Consider the following 16,338-nt stretch of genomic DNA (forward strand, 5'->3'; position numbering starts at 1 on the left):
TTACTATCATGGGATCCCGCACGCGGGCCATTCTTTGCTTGTGTTGCACTTTGTCGATCATTAGCCATCTTTCATCGTCTCTTTGTCGTCTCTCTTTATTCAGCCTTGGGCTCAGCATCAGCAGGTGGCGCGACGGGCGACTTTTTGCGGTCACTAATAAACAGTTAGTCAGGGTTCGTTTATGAAGCTATTTCTCTAGAAAGAAAACTCACGTGCTAAGTCTCCGCGACAACTGCTGCAGCTTCTTGTCATTAGCTGCATCATAAGCTGCCTTTTTCAAGGCTGCTGCCCTTTCGGCCTCCTGCAGCTTGACCACCTCGTCGTGACTGGGAGGCAGTCGCTCGTTCTGAATATCGACCTTGCGCGCATCCTCAAACGTCGTGATAGCGTTCTTGATGCCCTCTGCACCTAGCATCAGCGTTCCAGCTGGCAACTTGCCTCCGGACACTGTCTTGAGTTCAGTGACCTTCTCTGACTCTTCCCGCAGCACCTGGAACACCCGCGACAGACGACCGATAGCCAAAATCTTGTTCTTGATCGCACGGCGCTTGGCCTCAATCGTTTCTTGCTCGGGACTAGTAGCGTGACCGGGTGACACCGGCGATTGTGGCACGGGTGAGCTGGTGGTGGTAGGAGTGTCATCCTTTTCTAGCTCTTCCTCAGAGCACGTGCTCAGGATGGCAATCAGCATGTCAGTGATCTTCTCACCGACAAATGGCAGCGACCATGTGAAAACATCCATAAAGTTTGGCAGCCAGTAGGGATGCGGCGTGCAGTTGAACTGGCGGATGTTCATGACGTTATTCTCATACTTGAGCACGGCAGCCTTGTTATTGTACACATCTAGATAGTTGGGGGCCGAAAAGATGGTCATGACACTAGGAAACCCGGTTGTTCGCGTCTTGCGGTACATGCGATAACCGGCGTCCTGGGCCTCGTGGGCACGGATCACCGACAGAAGGTTGTTCTTTTCCAGGAACGAGCAGGCGGCAGGGTAAGAAAAGAAGTAGGAGCATCCACGCACAAAGTTGTGCAAGTAGTGGTCGTTGGTCTTTTCCTGGCCAAACTCGTCCAGCGGATCAGCCCAGAGAATATCGCACATAAGGCCTTGGGTGGGAGGCTCGCGGAAGCGGTCAATCTTGCGGATGTCATCCAGCGTGTGCAGTTCAGGACTGAGACCGCCGTGGATGCATAGAAATTGCTTGTTCATAACAGCGGCTAGGGGCAGCGAGCAGAAGGACTCCATGCAGGCCTCGTAGACAGCCTCTGAGTACTTGTGACGGCATTCCAGCTTAAAGGTAAAGTAGTCAGTCAGATGGCGACATTCATGGTTGCCGCGCAGCAGCCACAAGCTGTTGGGGTAGTGAATCTTCAAGGACCACAAGTACAGCACACATTCTATGCTAAAGTAGCCACGATCAACATAGTCTCCGAGGAAGAGATAACGAGTCTCGGCAGGATCGCCGCCGACTTCGAAAAGCTTCATGAGATCGTAGTATTGGCCGTGGACATCGCCACACACGGTAATTGGGGCGTCCATTTCCAGAAGATTGGGTTCGGCATGCAGGATCTTGGTGCCTTCCTTGAGAATCCATAGAGCCTGCTCTTCTGTGAGGCGACCTTCACGATAAAAATGCTGCTTCAAGAAGGTTATGTTGGGCTTGGTTTGGGATTCGTCGTGAAAGAACTGTTCGGGAGTAGGCTTGAACATGGCAGGGGCTTGGACATCTGTGGAGAGGCGGGAGTTAGCAGAGAAAGGTAGACAGAAAGAGGGGAGGGGAGGGGAGAAAAAGAGAGGACGAGAAGCTTCAAAGGCCAGACAAGCCAGCATCAGCCGGAATCTCGGCGCAAAAGCACACCCAGCACACCAGACACTCACCTTTGCATACACGCTCTAGCGTGCTCACCTGGGTATCATCGTCCATTGTGTGAAGGGTAAAGTCGATTTCAGGGACTGGCTTTTTGTCCTGGATCGCGCGGATAGCATTGTCGACTTGTTGCAGTCGAAGATCATCGCTAGCGACTGCTTGGGGGGGGGCGTTGGCGTCCATGTTGGCGTCCATGTTGGCTAAGATAGAAGTAGGGGGAAGAGGACACGGGAAAGAAGATGATGAAGAGAGAAGAGAAGAGGAGGGGGGAGAAATGAGATGAAGATGGAGGAGAGAAAAGGGAGCAAGAAATGGCAAAAGGATGGCAACAGCAGGGGAGCAGCCAGCACCACGAACGAAGATATATGCTTTGCAAGTCGCCTTTGGCCCAAGTCAGAAGCAGGAAATTCCTTCTAGATGGCAGAAGAACAGAAAATAAAAGATCGATAACGCTACCGAGTCTCTCTATACCGCCAGGTTGTGCGAGCAGCAATCTTCGTGAGGAATTGCGGGGGGAAAAGCAGAAAAGACAAGCAGCACAGGGGCCAAAACTGAATCTAGTCTGGATATAATTGGCGACAAGTCTAGGCTTGCTCAAGAATCGTCAACTTGCGAAATAGAAATAACGTTTGCTTAGTTATGCAAGCATAAAGCGAATAAAAACTGCCGTCAAGGCTGAAGATGCTGATGTTGGTGGCTATAGGTACGGCTAGAGATAAGCTAAGCAAGCCAGGCCGAACAAGGCAGGACCAGGGCAGCCAAAAGAGGGGTTTCGAATCGTGAAAGTCCAGATGGCCAGGCCAATAAGCAACAAGGGGAAAAGGCAGCTAGCGAGCGATGGGGTATCGGCCTTCAGGCAGTTTTAGAGAAAATATGGAGGTTGAGGAGCTGGTGGTGATGGTCAAAGGCCAAGAGAATAATAGGAGAGACAGAGGACAAGAAGAACGGAGAATACGGAGACCAAGACAGACAAAGACACAGGACAAAATAATCAGCCATATGTTCTCCCCTCTCTCCTCTATTCTTTCTACTTTGCTCGTCTGTCTGTCTGCCACCTGCTGACCACCTGCTGCTGCTTACTGGCCTCGTACAGGCCCAAGCTCAAGCTTGTTTCAGGGGGCGAGTTCAGGGGAACAGCAACTCCAGAAGTGAGGGGCAGCTAGCAAGACGCCTAAAAGACAGGGACAAGCGAAGATGAAGAAAGCGTACAGGCCTGAAGAGAGCCTGGAACAGCGCGGAAAAGCCTGGGGTAAGAATACTAGCGAGCGAGCAGGGGTTTCGCTCTGCTTTATGAATCTCTGAGCTGAAGGTTAAAATTGGTGCGGTACTGAGTGTTTGAGTGTTTTCTACCTGACTCGGATAAAAAGAGGCTATTACCAGGCTTTCTTTCGTAGGAGATCGATCGCCCTCGCAAAAGCAAGCACAACTTGGATACTCAAATCGAGCGAGCCGTGTCCTCACAGACTCCCAGACAGACACACAAGGCTGAACACTCAAGGCTGAACATCAGCACCCAAACCCGATCCTGCTACCATTAGCGGCAAATGTGGCTTTTTCCCTAACCCACAAGCCCCTCCTTCACTATAACCCTAACAACCACAAGGACCGGCTAACCCTCAGGCACCCCCGCCCCCGCCCCGCCCTCGCCCTCGCCCTCGCCCTCGCCTTCACCCTCATCTTAACCACGTCTCATTGCCGCACCTAGGGCAGACAATAGCCGCCATCAACGACCATGTCGCATCCTGTCGTGTAGCTGGACGCATCCGATGCTAGATAAAGGTAGGCGCCCTTTAATTCCGAGACGCGGCCCTTGCGACCCATCGGAATCTTGTCTTTCCAGGCGTTCCGCGTGTCTAGAGAGCAAAACTCCAAAATCTCCGTGATAATGTACCCCGGGCAAATCGAGTTGGCCCGTGCGAACCCAGCCCACTCGACAGCCAGCGACTTGCCTAGGGTGTGTGTTTCATGTCAATATTCTTTCTTATTGATAACCTGGGGAGTTGATGAGTATTTCTTTTCCACAACTTACACAGTTGCACTACTGCAGCTTTCGAGGCGCTGTATGGAGCAAGTAACTGGGGGATGGTGACAATGCGCGCAGCTATACTAGCCGTGACAATAAAAGAACCGTAGGTGAAGTTTTCGAGGGGCTTGCCATCGGTGGTCGTGCCCTCCTTCTTCTGCCGACGGAACTGCCTACCAGCAGCACGAGCACAAAAATAGACACCATTTAAATTAACACGGAGCACATGGAGAGCCTCCTCCACAGACCCATCAAGCATCGCTCCCTGTGTGTAAGGTATGCCCGAGTTAGCGACCATGATGTCAAGACGGCCCCCAAAGTCCTGTACACACTGATCGACGGCGGCATCAACGGCAGCATTGTCTGAAACGTCGACCTGGTACGCAGTGCCTAAAGGAATGTGTTAGTGAGTTTAAATTTGGGACAGCTGTTTGCGTGGGACAAGACCGTAGGCAACTATATGGGACGGGTCCATGAGACAGACAGGTCTGGGTAAAAACAGCAAACCAGCGATCCCGTACTGATAGATTGACCCTCCAGCAAGAGAACACTCACATTTCACCCCGTACTCCTGTGCAACCGTCGCGGCCACCTGTTCGGCCTTCTTGTTGCTGTTGTACCAAATTGCAACATTTGCGCCTGCCTCAGCAAATGCCTCAACCACGCCAAGGCCGATGCCAGCTGCAGATCCCGTGACGATAGCCGTCTTGCCCTTGAGCGAGAACAGGGGCAGAACACGCGTGCTTTCCACCGCAGGCATAGTGTCATGCGCAAAGCGGCCGTGGATGTCGATATGATCCATGCTAGTGGCGGGAAGGAACAAAGGTCCAAAGTAGGGTGGATTTGTGGTAGTGAGTTAGGATGATTAAATAGCTGACCTGATGCCAATAGTGAGAGCGATCGTTAATTGACTATGGCTTCTATCTGCCGCCGATCCCTACTTATACTCATGACAAAGTCCCTACCTCTTCCTCGACTCGCTGCAGATAAAGAGCCCGCTCTAGGCTTTTCTTTCTCCAATAACGATCTAGCCCCTTCTCCTAGGTTATAAAGTAAGCCTGGAGGATAACTGTCTGATTCTTAGACATTTTGGGGTAAGGTCTGAACTGGAGTACGGCTTAACGGAGATGTAGGTCAATGTATAGTACATTTACGTATACATAGTGCTCGTACATATGTACTTGCCGCGCAAAAGCTTCAGTGCACTGTTGTTGCTACTTTGAATATCATTGCCGTTCACGGGCTTCGATTAAGGCATGCCGCTTGGACTTGCCCTTGCGCAGCTCTTCTATCACATTGCAACGAAGAGTGGCAGACTAGACGACGATGAATGACCAAGGCGCCCTTATCTAGGCCCTAATACCCCGCTTTCCCCAAGTCGCTACTTCAGCTTTTATATCTAATTTGGCTGCTTAGGTTACGTCTGGGTAATTAACAGGCAACTGGCTCATCATGAGACATATTAGACGATGAAAATACTGTAGCCGGCAAATTTGGACATGCCGCTATCTGTCAGATTACATCACAAACATGATAGAAGCACAAGGAAAGCGGTCGATCAGCTTGATCCAGTGATTCAGCACGCCCGTCCTTCCCTCTTCACCTCTATTTCCTCGAGATTCCCTTCACCCCACGATTCTGTCTAGAATCTCGGCGCGAGGGTAGTTTGTGTTACGCCAGCGAGAAATGAAATCGTCACGGTTAACTAGAGGGTGTGTTAGTAGAATAGGAGGCCATGCCGCCACTCTAACAAAGGGCAGGGAAAGCAACTGGTAAACTCACCATATCCTCCACAAACACGGCGAATTCCACTGAACTCACTACGGCCATGCATAACCCGCCAGTTATCGAATACTAAAGAGTGCGGGCTTGTTAGAAGACCAGGCATTACGCCAAAAAATATATAGAAATAATAGAGCCAGCCAGCACAAAAGAACTTACTTAGCGTAGTTCCCGGCTTCAGGAGTCGCCAGTACTCAATATCCTGCCGATTAATGATCTCATACCACTTGCGTGCTGCCTCATACCACTGGACCGGGTCGATTCCGTGTTCAAATGGAACTACTCCGCGGTCGTCGTTGTTCCAGCGCACACGCAAAAGCTCGCCCTCAGACCCTGTCTCCAGAACAGGATACCGCTGGTCTGGGGAAATAGTGATCCCTTCGTTTCCACTTGCATGCCAGGGCAAGCGAACCTTTTGCAAGATGGCGTATGCCTCGGGGCTTTCCTTCTTGAGCGTAGCAGCGGCCTTGAACCCGTCCACAAGAAGCGAGCTGCCACCCTTGGCGTCCTTGCCCGTGTGTGAGAGAATATGAAACGACTGAAGCCCGGCTGGATCACTAAAGTACGTAGTGTCTGTGTGTGCTGGCAGTCTGATGTTTGTATACGCTGTGTCGGCCATGGCCATGTCAGGGATGAAATCGTAAAAGCCGCCGTAGTGCGTTTCGCGGATGAAGGCTATACGCCGCAAGAGGCTCTCCGTGGCGGCTGGAGAATCATGCGGCGTGCCCTCGATGAACACCATGCCATAGAGGCGCTGGATCGTTTTGTCAGAATGTGAGAATCAACGAAGCGGAAGGCTACTAGGGGCCGAGACAGAAAACGACAACAACCAAGTAGCAATAAGACGAAGACATGGCAAAATAGAAAGGCGAAGAAGACGCAAACATTCAAATAGCCACCCCGTTTTCCGCCAGAACTTACAATCAACTGCGTTATTTTTGCTACGCCTGAATCATCGCTATCTTTGGACATCACCTCTTCAAAGGTGACGGAGGGCGGCTTCGAGGCAATTTCGGCTCCCCACAGCTGTAGACTAAGCCCAGTATTAGAAGTCAACGTCACATGAACTGGCGATTCTCGGTGTATGCTATAGATAATGAAACTCACTCTAGAGGCTCAGCAGTACGTGCGTCATTATTCTGATAAAAGGAGAGGAACTCCCACGAATAAAAGCTTTCATGGCCGTCATGGTTCCCTAGGAAGCGCCCATGCCGGGTGTTAGCAAGCTAGCACATTCCTGTTCTCAATACGACGATAGACATCACTTACATTTAACTTTAAGGCCATTTGCACCAGACTCAACGTGGGAGGGGGTCACGTCTGTGGAGATCTTTGGATGGACGTAAGAATCAGCAGCCGGCTCATCTACAGGCGCACATAGCACATGGTTACCACATTCGGTCAATGAACTCACAGCAAAGGTGTCAAAGTTCCGTTGGCTTGTCGAAGGGTTCACGCACTGGCTGCATCGGCAGTTGTCGCTAAGGCACGGGTTAGTCAGCACAGACGACTATTGCTGTTGGGCGGAGCTGATATAAGCCTACCGAAGCCAAAAGTTGGGTCTACTACTATGTCAGCTTTCCTAGCACACCAAAGATGAGGGGAGAGGGGTAGGAACCGCACTCACAGGCTACTACGCTTAACAGGACCTTTGTCAGCCCCGTCTTCTACTACGATCGACCCCGGGGTAAGCCATACGATCTTGGAGCTTCCCGGAGACACGTTTGTTCCCTTGCGGGCCACAAAGCTACTGTACGCCCGTTTGGACGTAGCGAAGGCAGCTGCAGGCTCATGGCCAATAACAGGGTGCCCATAAGCAGCAGCAAGACGAGGGATACGGAAGACACGGGAAGCCTGTCCGAAGATTGCAGTTATATGAGCCATACTTCAAGTACAAGGAACAGGAACTAATAGAAGGAATGAAGAAAAAAGAAGAAAGTCAGACGAAAGCAGAGCAGGACTTCAACGGCTTTGCGACATCACAAAAATTAAATGCCGCTTTCGTTTTTGGCTTAGTAACCCTAATGGACCCTATTTATGCCGTCATAATAAGCACAGCTTGAAGAATGTAGCGGATCAAGTTAAGGTATCTACGTGTAACCATGGTTGTGTAATGGAAGCGTCAAAACAACAATACTATGTGCCATAGCTGCCCGTATTTCTATTTCCAATTATACTATCTTTATGTTTAGTCCACCCCCTTAGATGCTTTATTCTGGCTGTTTATGCAACTCTCCCTCTTAAAACCCTCGGGGGTACCTTTGAGGTCTGGTGCCTCCCCTTCTTCCGGGCTGCTGGAGGACGACGCTTATGACACTGATGAGCCCTCGGATACCCACACAGTCTGGGTTTTTTCTTCTTGTCTTTGGAGAGGCTTTCCCAGGCTGTACTGGATGCTGCCATCTTGCTCCCATGATCTTCGCGACTTCAGGAAGCGTGGCAGGTTTTTCAGGAGAACGAATGTTTGTGCGGAAGTTGGGGGTTAGCCCAACTTCTGGGCTTAGGTAGGATATATCTGGAGATTTGCTTTTTTTTCTTTTGCTTTTTGTACTTCAACTACGGTAGAGCGGGAACGAGTAGCAAGTTAACTTGGGAGCAATTGGGCTTCACTCGGGAAAACTTTATAGTGAACCTGGCAGAGGGCTAATTCTGTCCGGTAGCCAGTCTGGCGTCGTTTGATCTCTGTGATTCCCGTAGACGTTAATTATGTTCAAGTTCAAGTTCACTGACTGTTGATGTGACGCCTTTGTTCTATACCTAACAAAGACACGGAATGCGGCTTGGCCTTTGTTGTCAAGGATATTTTGGCTACGGCCTCCGCCTTCTTTGTCCCCATTATCCCTTTCACTTCCATTGTAAGCTATAGGCATAAATGGCCTTCCATTGTTCACAACTGCCCGTGTGCATCGTTCTATAGTGCGCGGACAAAGAGAGTCGATGTAAGATGGCTTCTTTGAGGCTGTGACTTTAAATACCTTTTCCCTCCCCGACTTACTTCTGCTCGTTTTATGCTATGAGCTTCATACGAGTTAAGTCCATTGTTCATTTACGCACAATCGCATTGCCGCCTACCACATATTGTCCCCAAAAACAATCTACCTTTACCTACAACGCTGCACGTTATCTTCGCCAGCTAGCAAGATGAAGAACATCTTTCATTTTTCCTTCTACACAAAGCGAAGCATTAGGGTAGAGGCCCAAACGAGAACAAAGCCCGCTGCTCTGCTATCCATACACTCTGATGTGAGAAATGCCGAAAAGCCTACAGCATCGCCCGACTGCTTGTCGGGAAACTCTCGTAACATCCCCGCTAACGGCCCGCTAAGCAGCCATCCAGTGATTCTAGCCGGATACCGTGACATGAGCGCAGACAACAAAACCTACTGTGCTTTTGACTTTGCTGCGCGCCTAGCAGCCAGTGGCAGTGGCTACCGCTACAGCCCACAAAGGCTTGACACTATTATCGAGAGTACTAATGAGGATCCATGCCATTAGGCCTTTTAAATTCATGTATGTGTGCGTATGTAATCAATAGCTAGAATCGTGCTTGGATGAAGTAAAACTCAATATACCACAAATGGCGAAAAATAACAACGCTAGAAAAAGTAAGAAATGAAGTGTCTAGGTAAAAATGCGGCTCCAGATCGAGCTAGCACCACTTAGTGTGATCTTTTTCTCTGTCTCTGGCGTAGACTTTGGCGAAATCAACGTAGTATTCCAAGCCAGCTCGCCATCCAAGTACATCTGGTAGAGTAGGCTGCTCTGGCCGTCGCTGCCAAAGTTCTCTACGGTGATGGCGCCAAACTTGGAGAGCCCAAGATGGAGATAATGGACGACCTCATCTTCGTCATCCGTCTGGCGATAGGTCGGGATCGGCGAAGAAAACTGGTTTAGGGGACTGACTGAAAACTCATAGGGCGCAGCGTCCTGAGGCCACTTGCCGCCAGCTGGAGGGGGGAAGCGGGTGACTGCAAACTCGTGGCGATCCCCAGACAAAATAATGACCCCAATTCCGTGCAGATAAGAATCCCATATAGCTTCTAGGACGACTCTGCGTTCGGCTAGAAAGCCTCCCCACGTATCAACACCATCGACGGGGAAGTTTTTAGTAAAGGGCACAGAGGAAGCAATCACTTTCCATGTCACTCCCCTAGGCTCTGGTCGATTCAACCAGTAAAGCAGGTCTGCTAGCTGGTCTTTCCCAAGCATGGTCTTCTTGGGGTCTGTCGCATTCAGGGCAAGATTACCGGTGCGATATGTTCTGGTATCAAGCATAAATACGCTAATTGGGCCCTGGGTAAACTCGAAATAAGTAGCGCTGGGGCGGGAAGCGCTAGACCCCGCCATACGAGCCGTAGGGGGGTTAGCAGCAGCATGGTAGCTTTCAAAAGTACTCATGGCGTCCGTATAAACGCCAGTGGTGTTATCAGACCAGTTGTTGGAAATTTCATGGTCGTCAAGCGTGTGAATCCAACTTAGGTTCTGCCCCACAGAGGCCCACTCGGGGGAGGCATAGACCTGACGATACTTGCGGCGGTAGTCTTCACGCGTCTTTCCAAAAGCGAGGGGAACATCAATGTAGATGAAGTCGCCTAGAAAGAGCATAAAATGGGCTTGAAGCGTAGGGAGCACTCTGGCTAGAGAGTTAAGCCCTGGAATCGATAGTGGGTGATTCAAAGGGTTGTATGGGAAGCGGGGGATGATGCACGAGGTCGACAGGAAAGTGAACTTGCCATCATTGTAGTGGGAAAGTGCACCCGCTTGGGGCGGAGACATGAACTCGCCGGTATGGTTGTTTGAAGTGCGCCATTGATAGACGTGCTGTTGTGAGTGGGGAAGCGCAATGGTAAGAGCAGCAGTAAAATCAGTTTCATTTGTAGTCCACCGAGCGCCGCCCGCGACTTGCCACTGGTTGGTGTCAAACGGAGCCTGAGCATCCTTGATGCGGATTTCAACAGCAACGGGCATTTTAGACTGGTCTGGCTCGCGAATGAGAAAGCGTGCTTCGGTTGGGGAGACGTATCCAACACGCACAAAGGAGATGTCGTGGCTGGGCCAGAAGTGATGGGCCGTGAAAGTAAAGTCAATGACACCCAGGATGAGCATCAAATTGATGATAAGAGTTAGTAGTGACATGAACCGGCTGCTCTTTCGCGGGACTCCAGTGAGCAAAGTAGTCAAAGGACGGCTGGGTCTTCTCCTGACAGAGACAGTTTCTGCAACTTCCACAACCTGGACTGCTTCTTCGCCAGATTGCTCCCCATGGTCTGTACTGCCATCTTTGGCATCCTCTGGCCCTAGTGTGGCTTGGACCACAGCAACATCTAGCTCATTGTCAATGAGGTCATATTCAGAATCACCAAGATATGATGATACTGCGGCTGGAGCGTATACAGCAAATAGAGTGAGAAGCGTTGGGGGAAATGCAGCCTGAACAGTAGAGATTAAGGGTCAGTTTATGGCAACTATATGATGGCAAAAAGCCTTTCTTTTTTTTTAGTTCATGGGAATTTCTGTGGTGATGGCTTACTGGACCGGGAACCTATGAGATAGAGTTAGACAGTAGTACTACAGGAAGAGCCGGCATCAAGTAGTAGCTCACCCAGCGAAAGTAGATATATGAGCCTAAGCGAAGCGCAGTGGACGTGACTGCAGCGATTTTAGATTGAGACGTCATTCTCAAATGCGTTCGACTAGTAATGGACTATGATGGCTGCCCGAAGAGTGTCTGATACTACGCGTTTGAATGCAGCTAGCCTTGAATGAAAGGAGCTTCAAAGCTCCTAGTAAGGATGGAGCTCAGGCAGGTATCATCAATCCCACAACAATAATTGATTGAGGCAAGAATGGCAAACGCAGGTGGCTTGATGGGCGGTGGAAATGAACACGAAAGAATGGGAGGAAATAGTGAAGAAGTGAAAATGAATATTACAACTGAGTAGATGAAAAATGAAAAATAAATCATCTTCCGCCGAAATACATTCTGTAGTAACTACCAAAAAGTAAGCTCTTTTCGAGCAGCATGTTGTCCCCACAAAATGAACCTTAAACCTTGATTTAATTTGTCATGGGTAATAAGCCCCTCAAGTCGTTGTCTAGGACAGTCTGCACAACCCCATGCGCACTGCCTTAATTTGGGCCTGCCAGCTGCTGCCGACCAGCAACTCCTTAAGCTGCCAGCTGCCTGTAGCAAGCTGTTCATCGCGACAGCTTGTCCTAAATACATCGAATTAATTGAGAGGATCTCAACCCCCAACTTGACTCCAGCTCATTTGTTGTTCTTGTTCTGCCCACTCGTCTTGCACCTTTTTTCTTTCTTTTCTCTCTTGCATACGAATAGAACCCAAATCCGCATCCATATATTTTCCGCTCTATCGCCATGAGAATACCGCTGTTTATCGCCGGCCTGCTGGCCCTTTTCGCCTCGAGTGTCTCTGCAACGGCCCTGAGTTACATGCTTAATGCAAACGAAAAAGCATGCTTCTATACGCGGGCCACAAAACAGGGAGAGAAATTGGCCTTCTACTTTGCCGTGAGTGATGCTCAAATGCTGTGATGTGCCTAAATTTTCAAGAAACTGACCTCGCTCGTCCATCTCTCCCAATAGGTCCAATCCGGAGGCTCTTTCGATATCGACTACCAGGTCAAGAACCCCGCCAGCCGCCTTGTTATGAGCGGAGAGAAAGAGCGCCAGGGCGATTTTGTCTTCACGGCAAATCTCATCGGCGAGTACGAGTTCTGCTTCAACAATGGCATGAGCACATTCGCCGACAAGCTTGTCGACTTTGAGATTGCTGCCGAGCACGAAGCTCGCGCCCAACTGCCATCCAAGAAGGGCACGTCGCCCGAGCAGACAAGCGTACTGGAGGAGTCTATCTACAAGATTTCCGGCCAGCTGTCTACTATTACCCGCAACCAAAAGTACTTCCGCACGCGCGAGAACCGCAACTTTAGCACTGTTCACAGCACCGAGGGCCGTATCATCAACTTCAGCTTGATCCAGTGCGCATTAATTGTCTGCATGGGTGCGCTGCAGGTGTTTATTGTCCGGTTCTTCTTCCAGGTACGAGTATCGACTCGCTTGACTTTTCCAGCGTCCAGTTTTACTAACCAGCTATTGTGCATCAGGGCGCTCGTAAGGGCTATGTGTAATGGCTGTGCGTTTTTGTAGAGTGATAGCGTACGGGATGGGGGCGCCAGTGCAAGAGTAGGGCTTGTGGGCTAGAGCGCCTGGCGTGTCTCTAGGCCAGCTGAGCCATGGATGGGTACGGAAGAAAGCCTATGCAGTAGCAGTACAGCGAGGCCGCCATGATAATCAACAGAATGCGATCGCAGGGGAGCTAGCCAAGGAGAGTAGCAAGATGACATTGAAGGGCAAAATAATATTGACTGGATTGCCCTGTGCCGTAGTTGTAGCACCGGTATACAGTATATTGCGCAGCATATTGCAATATTGCTCTAGCCTTGTACCCGTTTTGGAAGGCGGTGAGCGATTCTGCCACAGCCTTGCATCAGCATTTCTGAATTTATTCCAACCTTGAATTTCAATAATCATCCTTCCACTTGCCTTTGATCTAGGCTAAACCTGTCGCGACCAAATTTTCTGTGATTTCTTTTTTTTTCATCAACGTGATACGTCTCTACATTTCAGTACACGTCTTCCCCCTCCCCCCCTCCCCCCTTCAATATGGCGTTCTCTCTGGCAGCTGCGTTACCAAAGCCAAAATACACTGGCGAGGACGAGGAGCTTCCTGCTCATGCAAAGCAAAAAGGGCCTCGCATTGTCGGCCCTGGACAGATCGACGAGTCGCAGATTGTTCTTAAGGTATAGCGATGGTGTTTTCCTTTTGACGGCGAGCTGGATAGAAAAAAAGCAGAACCCTCCATTCACATACCGTCTTGCAGAATCACTAACACCCTCCCTCTTTCTCGCAGAGAACCGGCCCGCCACCATATGGCCAACGAAATGGCTGGCGACCGCGATCACAAGAAGATTTTGGCGATGGCGGCGCGTTTCCTGAGATCCCGATCGCTCAATACCCGCTTGATATGGGCAAAAAGTCAGCAAGCAAAAGCAATGCGCTAGCCATCCAGGTAGATGGTGAGGGGAAGGTCAAATACGATGCCATTGCGAAACAAGGGCATTCTAGCAATCGAATCGTCCAGGCCTCGTTTAAAGATCTGATTCCCCTACGCCAGCAAGCAAATGCAGGCGAAATTAGCCTCGAAAGACCAAGCAAGGACGATGTCAACGCCACGACCGAGCGGACGCGCAACGCGCTTGCATCTCTTATCAGCGGCGCTGTTTCGGCACAGCGGCCCAAAAATGTCAATGCTGGCCCCCGCAAGGACGCCACGTTTGTCAGATACACACCCGCCGATCAAATGGGCGACAACAACAAAAAGAAGGAACGCATTATGAAAATCGTCGAGCGGCAGCAGGACCCCATGGAGCCAGCAAAGTTCAAGCACAAAAAGATTCCTCGCGGTCCTCCTAGTCCGCCACCGCCTGTAATGCACTCCCCACCACGCAAACTAACCGCCGAAGACCAGGAAGCGTGGAGAATCCCGCCAGTTGTATCCAACTGGAAGAACCCCAAGGGTTTCACCGTGCCGTTAGACAAGCGCCTTGCTGCAGATGGCCGTGGCCTAAAAGATACAGGTATCAACGACAAATTTGCGCGCCTGTCAGAGGCCCTGTTTATGGCCGACCGCCATGCCCGTGAAGAAGTCAGACAGCGCGCTGCTATGCAGCAGAGGCTGGCAGAAAAGGAAAAGGAGCAGAAAGAGGAACACTTGCGCGCACTGGCTGCCAAGGCCCGCGAGGATGCGATGGCTGCAGCTTCTTCGCCAGGACGTCGCAGTCGTAGTAGAAGCTATGACGATGGCCGGTCACGGTCGCGGTCGCAATCACGATCGCGGTCGCGATCTCGCAGTTATAGTGGAAGCGATTACTCGCGGTCTCCCTCACGGTCCCGTTCAAGGTCTAGGTCAGGGTCTGTCTCTGATTCCGAAGATGCTGCGATTCGCCAACGTGAGCGTGCACGCCGAGAAAAACGCCGCGAGGACGAGCGCAAACTGCGGCAGTCCCGTATGGGAACAGAGCGACGCGCACAGGTTATGCTCCGCGAGCAAAATCGCGATATTTCAGAGAAGGTGGCTCTAGGCTTGGCCAAGCCCACCCAGAGCAAGGAAGGCATGTACGACTCGAGACTGTTCAACCAGACTGGCGGCTTCTCGACGGGCATCAACGAGGACAACCCGTACGACAAGCCGCTATTTGCAGCGCAGGATGCGATAAGCACTATCTACAGGCCGCGGGCCAACGTAGATGATGATGACGCAGAGGCAGGCGACCGAGAAATGGACCGCATCCACAAGAGCAGCCGGTTTGGAGAAGCTCTGGGTCGTGGCAAGTTCAAGGGTGCTGAGGAGCAAGAGGTAAGCCGAAGCCAACAACGCCAACGTGTGCTTAAACTATGTAGCCAAGGGCCAAGGTACTAACAAACAACGCTCTGTAGGCACGCACTGGCCCCGTCCAGTTTGAGAAGGAGACGCAGGATCCCTTTAACGTCGACCAGTTTCTGTCAGGGGTCGACAAGGACGCAGCCGCTGCGGGCCCGTCCAAGCGAGGCTATGGCCTGCAGTCGGGAGAGGACAGGAGAGAGAGCAAGCGAGCCCGCGTAGTCAACGACGGGAGCAGCGGCGAGGAGTAGTGGAGAGGCATGTAAGGGGAGGCGTTGGCCAGGTGTTAGGGTTAGGAGCAGGGGCCGTGGGAGCCTAATGGAAAAGACCTGCTCCCAAGCAGCACTGACGCAGCCAGCGAGCCCAGTTGAGGGCTTAACAAAGAAGGACGCGCGCTCAAAAGCAGTGACCGAGGCTTGGGGAGCAGCTTTCTCTTTACGTTCACCGCTGTCGGTGTCGCAGGCGCTATCGCTTTCCTTTTGCCTGTGCTACGATTTGCGTTAGGGTTTGCATCCATATCCATACCCGCAACCGATATCAAGGACGCTATTGTTCCTTTCGCATCTATGTACTGTACCGCTACTTATTTTCACATGCTAATAGACACAGTCCTCTTTTTTTTTTTTTTTCTCGCTTTTTTTTACCCTTTTTATGCTCTTCTTCAAGACCGAATTATTCCCTCCTGTCTTCCTTGTTTTTCCGCCCCTGAAGCATCTTATTTTCGCCAATCCAGAGCCTATAAATTTGCGTCTTTTTTTCTTTTTTTTTCTTTCTCATCTAACCCGTCCATCATCTGCTGTACTCCCATCATTGATTTTGGTACACTCCCTTGTCCGCTTTTCAATCTTTTCTCTCGTCTCTTCTCCTGCTGTGTCTACATATTTTTTGTATCATTCGTTGTTTAGTCTCTCTTAACGAAACAAATAGCTGCCTGCTTAGTATCTCATGATTCTCTTCTTTCATCCCCGTCAGGCCTCCTTTTGATCATGCGACGACGCCGAAAACTACTTGGAAGCTCTTCTTCCCATCTTCACCATGACACTGGCTGTAGCAGCCCCCCGGCAAGTAGACTGCCCGCTGAGAAACTAGACGCCACGTCGGGGGTCTTCATCCCAGTATGTCTGAACATTCTCAGCATCCTCATGTTTCTGCGCTTCGGGGTCATTGTCGGCCAGATTGGCTTGCTTGGAATTGTCGGTG

At 50.7% G+C, this 16,338-nt stretch overlaps 6 protein-coding genes across 6 annotated transcripts; 2 read left to right on the forward strand and 4 right to left on the reverse strand.

Annotated features, from left to right (window-relative positions):
* Positions 1 to 95: 95 nt before the first annotated feature.
* On the reverse strand, positions 96 to 2,051 carry HOO65_090009 (Serine/threonine-protein phosphatase 2B catalytic subunit; the record flags this gene model as incomplete). The annotated part of the gene is made up of 3 exons (XM_071004485.1): positions 96 to 153; positions 213 to 1,728; positions 1,880 to 2,051. 3 exons carry the CDS (start codon positions 2,049 to 2,051, stop codon positions 96 to 98), a joined length of 1,746 nt encoding a protein of 581 aa, XP_070855895.1.
* Positions 2,052 to 3,569: 1,518 nt separating this feature from the next.
* On the reverse strand, positions 3,570 to 4,693 carry HOO65_090010 (sorbitol utilization protein SOU2; the record flags this gene model as incomplete). The annotated part of the gene is made up of 3 exons (XM_071004564.1): positions 3,570 to 3,817; positions 3,898 to 4,281; positions 4,447 to 4,693. 3 exons carry the CDS (start codon positions 4,691 to 4,693, stop codon positions 3,570 to 3,572), a joined length of 879 nt encoding a protein of 292 aa, XP_070855896.1.
* An 823-nt stretch (positions 4,694 to 5,516) lies between these two features.
* On the reverse strand, positions 5,517 to 7,557 carry HOO65_090011 (Trimethyllysine dioxygenase; the record flags this gene model as incomplete). The annotated part of the gene is made up of 7 exons (XM_071004476.1): positions 5,517 to 5,596; positions 5,833 to 6,427; positions 6,595 to 6,706; positions 6,781 to 6,868; positions 6,943 to 7,154; positions 7,218 to 7,235; positions 7,301 to 7,557. 7 exons carry the CDS (start codon positions 7,555 to 7,557, stop codon positions 5,517 to 5,519), a joined length of 1,362 nt encoding a protein of 453 aa, XP_070855897.1.
* Positions 7,558 to 9,294: 1,737 nt separating this feature from the next.
* HOO65_090012 (Alkaline phosphatase D) lies at positions 9,295 to 11,350 on the reverse strand (the record flags this gene model as incomplete). Its single annotated transcript, XM_071004475.1, has 3 exons — positions 9,295 to 11,103; positions 11,204 to 11,215; positions 11,276 to 11,350. The coding sequence occupies 3 exons, from the start codon at positions 11,348 to 11,350 to the stop codon at positions 9,295 to 9,297; spliced, it is 1,896 nt and encodes a 631-aa protein (XP_070855898.1).
* A 702-nt stretch (positions 11,351 to 12,052) lies between these two features.
* HOO65_090013 (putative membrane protein C17A5.08) lies at positions 12,053 to 12,825 on the forward strand (the record flags this gene model as incomplete). Its single annotated transcript, XM_071004603.1, has 3 exons — positions 12,053 to 12,205; positions 12,281 to 12,736; positions 12,802 to 12,825. The coding sequence occupies 3 exons, from the start codon at positions 12,053 to 12,055 to the stop codon at positions 12,823 to 12,825; spliced, it is 633 nt and encodes a 210-aa protein (XP_070855899.1).
* A 535-nt stretch (positions 12,826 to 13,360) lies between these two features.
* Positions 13,361 to 15,389, forward strand: HOO65_090014 (Pre-mRNA-processing protein 45; the record flags this gene model as incomplete). Its single annotated transcript, XM_071004479.1, has 3 exons — positions 13,361 to 13,498; positions 13,609 to 15,114; positions 15,195 to 15,389. The coding sequence occupies 3 exons, from the start codon at positions 13,361 to 13,363 to the stop codon at positions 15,387 to 15,389; spliced, it is 1,839 nt and encodes a 612-aa protein (XP_070855900.1).
* Positions 15,390 to 16,338: the final 949 nt, after the last annotated feature.

The sequence above is a fragment of the Ceratocystis lukuohia genome (assembly GCF_044167205.1).
Source record: "Ceratocystis lukuohia strain C4212 chromosome Unknown Supercontig9_pilon, whole genome shotgun sequence".
Lineage (NCBI taxonomy): Eukaryota > Fungi > Ascomycota > Sordariomycetes > Microascales > Ceratocystidaceae > Ceratocystis > Ceratocystis lukuohia.